This window comes from Sesamum indicum, linkage group LG5 (genome assembly GCF_000512975.1).
Source record: "Sesamum indicum cultivar Zhongzhi No. 13 linkage group LG5, S_indicum_v1.0, whole genome shotgun sequence".
Taxonomy (NCBI): Eukaryota; Viridiplantae; Streptophyta; class Magnoliopsida; order Lamiales; family Pedaliaceae; genus Sesamum; species Sesamum indicum.
The window spans coordinates 17,491,165-17,495,758 of record NC_026149.1 but is presented as its reverse complement, the minus strand read 5'-3'; the positions used below and the strand labels follow the sequence as shown (position 1 = coordinate 17,495,758).

General features: G+C 33.0%; 1 protein-coding gene across 2 annotated transcripts in view; it reads right to left on the bottom strand.

Moving 5' to 3' along the window:
- Positions 1,868-4,594, bottom strand: part of LOC105162861 (ADP-ribosylation factor 1) — a 6,607-nt gene continuing 3,880 nt past the window's right edge. For both annotated transcript variants that reach the window (XM_020693650.1, XM_011081016.2), the window contains exons 7-9: positions 2,940-2,987; positions 2,629-2,759; positions 1,868-2,161 (exon numbers count right to left, since the gene is read on the bottom strand). In XM_020693650.1, coding sequence (XP_020549309.1) covers positions 2,128-2,161; positions 2,629-2,759; positions 2,940-2,987 — 213 coding nt within the window. In that variant the 3' untranslated portion in view covers positions 1,868-2,127. The remainder of the gene's footprint in view (positions 2,162-2,628; positions 2,760-2,939; positions 2,988-4,594) is intronic.

The following is a 4,594-nucleotide window of genomic DNA, read 5'->3' as shown; positions in this document are numbered from 1 at the left end:
TAAATTTAAAATTCATTAAAATTATATTTAAATTGATGGATTTGAATTTGCAAGAAATATAGAGAAATAATGGGCTTGGCAGCGTGGTTGGTGGAGTAGGTCCGACGACCCTCTTGACCCGTTATTTTTTAAAAAAATTGTGAATCAAATATTTTATTGAGTTAATGAATAAAACTTATATAATTTATACAATTATTAAATTATATCTTTGACTATTATATAATTATTTTAAACTTTTGAATTAAAAGTATATTTGATTGGAGAGAAAAGTGGGAGTGTAAGAGAAGTGGAAGTAAAAGAAAATATACAAAGAAATATTTTGGTGTTTGATTTAGAGGAAGAGATAGAAGGAAGTAAAATTCGATGTATATGAAACTCTCCAGAGTCTAATTTTGTTTCTATCCAAAATTGGACAGAAAAGTGAAAATATAAGATCAAAATGACAAAAATATATTTTTTTTATTTTTATTTACTCTGTTGACCACACACACTCACGAACATATATAATCCCTCTAATTCTTTTTTCCTTCCCGCTGATAATACCGTATATAATCGCCAGATAAAAGATAACAAAGTTGCTGAAAAACTATTATATCGAAGTTAACAATGAATATTTTTATTGATAAAAAATATTCTTGATAATAATTATTTTTATTAAAAGGTTTTTAAATTTTTTATATATTAAAACTATATTAATATAAAACTAATTTATTTATTTTCTAATTATGAAGAAAATGGTTATTTAGTATAATTATAAAAGAAAATAGTATTTTCTTCTCAACCTGTTGTTCTCGTATTAAATAAGTAAAAGTATTTGAAATTTACTTTCCTTTCAATCATACCAAACAATTTCAAAGAAAACTATTATTCTTTTCCTCTCTCCTCCTCCTCCTTTCACTTCCCTTTTCTCTCACTTGAACCAAATGAATTCTAAACCAGTTTGTTGTTCTTCACGTGATAAAGTCTTTAAAACAATCCATCCAAAAAACGATACAGGTGAAATAAATTTAAATAAAATCAACATTTCAATACTATTAAACAAATGACAAGTTGATCAAATATATAACTACAAATAAACTCCATGCATTGAAGTACTACAAATCATCTGACTTTTTTAACACATAAAAACAAATTACATTTAAATTGTTCGTTAAAACACCCGATTATTAATTATTAATTATTTAGATTCAAACATCATCTATACTTAATTTAAAATCATAATTTTTAAAATAAGTGAAGTGGGTGAATTAGAAAATTCAAAACTCAAAATTCTAATCTTTTTTTTTAAAAAAATTAATCAATAGTAATCGTGCCACGTTTGAGCCAAAAAGAAAATAGACCAGGTCCCCCAAAGAGAAAATAGACCGTTATTCTTCATGGTGCTGGAGCGGACCCCATTCACACGACCAGCATCATCGGACTGATCTACTTTAATAATAATTGTTCAACTATTATAGTAGTAATTACTGCTTAATTATAGATATCTACCCCATTATATAATTTTAGAGGGCCAAATTCACTAAACTACCTCTGAGTAGTCTCTCTCTCTCTCTCTCTCTCACACACAATTTCTCCATTTTTATTTTTATCGTTAATACAATATTTATATTATTTTAAATACGCATTTGAGTATGCTATACACCTAGTTTGATATTGATACTCCGTATAAATTGTCGATAATCGACATTCATGGTGTAACTGTAACCTATTCATTAAAAAAATGGAAAAAAGAAAAGAATATGTAGTAAAAATAGAGAAAAAAGAAATGGAATTTGAGCGGTCGAAAAGCACAACAAAAAGTTGAGAGTAAAGAACTATCCAAGGACAGTGTATAGAAGGTTTAATAAAATGATCAGGAGAAGAACACTGGAGAGAAAACAATGATATCTATATCTGAAAAAAAATAATATTCAAGAGACAACTATGAAGTAGACAAAGGCGCTAAGAATATCGAACTGAGAAATGATTCACATCGTATCCTAATTAAACTCACCGTGTAATTCTATCTGCTATCTGTCCATCGATGAAGTCCTAATGAATCACAAAACAAACTGACACTAGTAACGGTCACAAAATTTCCTGATCAGCGTTGACAACTATAGTCCCCTTCTCGTTCTTGTCCAGAATTTAGGCACCTCCAGATTTAAGTGTGTTACTCAACCTATTCAATTGTCAGTACACACAAAAGTAAATTGAGAAAGTAATACTATTACAGAGTTGTTCGACACTAATATCAGGATGCAAGACTTGTATTTACAGAACTTGTACTTTAGAAACATTGTTTAATTAAATCAAGAAGTCTATAGAACTTGGACCATAGAACGAGTGACAGTTCTACAAGGCAATCCATTCTCTTATTAATTTTCCAGAGGGCAAATGAAATCGTAGAGGACATAAATCAGAAATTATGTAAGTAGAAGCTGAGATTTAATTTCCTGGAAAGGGATAAAGTGCAGGTGAGCAAATCAAACCAAAGGAAAATATATGCTGACAACTAACATGGTATGTCTAAGCATTCTGCCAAGAGATTGTGTGTGACAGACTCACAATGTAAGCTTTTTTGTGTTGCAAAGCATCAAGACAAACAGATTGCGCAAACCTCACATGAAAATAGTTTATAGAGCTTACCAATCCAAGCCCTCAAAGAGGCCTTCTCCTTTTATAGCAGAAGTTTTAAAAATGGCCCATTGACGGTTCTTAATCCTGTGCAACTCTAAGGCCTCGGTTATTGCTGCATCATCAAGTGCCCCAGGAAGATCCTGTAAACCAGGCAACACAAAAACATGGGTTTATCCTAGTTTATCACTGTCCCAATAGTCAATACATGTATGTACGTTATCCTGGTACCACTGGTGAATCTTACACACATTTAATTAGATATATGAAGCACAAAGCTAATTCATGCTCCAACACGATAAGGGCGGGCCAATAGAGCACACCTGTTTGTTTGCAAATAAGAGGACAACAGCACCTTTGAGCTCTTCCTCCTGACAAAAAGCCACAATATTGCAAACAAATGTTAACATAAGAACAAAACAGATGATATATGTAATACATATCCTAAGCTTGTAATACTAAAGAATGAACATGAATTGTAGTTGCCCAATGAGCAAGACAAATAGAAGTTTCCTCCAACCACCAGCCAGTGACAAGAGTCAACAGATATAATGAAAATTAGAAGTATAGAAGTTGAAAAACCCACAGCTATAGGACTAATTTCTGCTAGCGGGCATACAGCTTGTGTAGATGAAGAGGTGGACCCTCTCAGACCTTTGATCTTCGGGCTTAAGCTGATTGAATACAGTAAAATGCACAAATTGCATTCAGCCAATGCATTATCACTTAAGTGAAGCAATAACTAGGATACCATGTATGCTATTACTATTGAAAAAGGCCCACCCAACTTATGGGGATTCAGTATTTCTATCCAGAAAACTAGTCGAACTCATCTACAGGCTATAGGAAACAGAACACAGTTTCTCACTGCCTTCACCTAAAGAAAGCAAGGATGGTGAAGAATGAGGTCACTGGTCACCACTTGCCAACTCTCACGAAGTCAGATTCGCTTCTGTGATGCGGAATAAGATGTTTTGCCTAATTGGATACTTATGGTAGGAAAGGATAAGAGGTTGAGACTAGAACAAGAGACACATGGAACTCACACCCATGGAATTCGATGGAAAGCAATAGTAGAGATTTTTGAGTTGATAAATGGATGTATATTGCTTCTTCAGGTCTCTCCATCCGTACATGTACAATGTGCATATATTGAACTAAAGTTCAGGGTTTTCACATCTTTTAGCATCTTAAGAAAAGGAGGAGAAACACGCCTTTCTATAAAGTCACCTCCAACTCATATTCTGGTTCCATCGAATAATCAAGTCCGTTTTCCTGTTTGCCTATGTAACATGCTTAAAAAGAAGAAACTCAAAAACATGAAAAACATTTGGAGAGTTCAAGAGAATTTAACCACAGTCCATTTGGTATGGAATGATGAGGAGGAAAACGCGAAAACAGATGAAGAAAGAGTGAAGAAGAAAGTTTGAGAAATGTTCAGATAAAAAGGAGAATATGAGCTCACAGATGGTTCATGCTTGTTTCTCGAGGAATCTTGTCTCTAAACAGTCACAAAATGCAAATTTTCCCGGATTCTCAATACTCTTGTCAAGAAAGAACTAAAAAAGAAAGGCTGATCCTGTCAATATGTATTCCCAAATTTAACTTTGTGAATACTCTGTTTAGCTGATTATGTGGCTCTGTTTAGCTGATTGTATGGCTTTGTCAGGCCGGGATATTATAATCGTCTTCCTCAACGAGCCATTTTCCTCCTATTTCCTGTCTATTTCATGTCTGCATAAAAATCTTACTCATATAATCTCCTAGCTAAAGTTCAACCTGCGCACAAAATATTCTACCACAGGTAATACTGGCCTAGCAACAGTAACTCCAAGTCCCTTGTCAAGAAACGACAACCAATGTCCACAAATGATTTTGTGTCTGTCAACTCATTTTTGTAACATAATCAATAGTCTCCTTCTTACTTCCTCCCTGTATTAACTAATAAATCAAAATGAAATAAATTCCTTAATCTAGC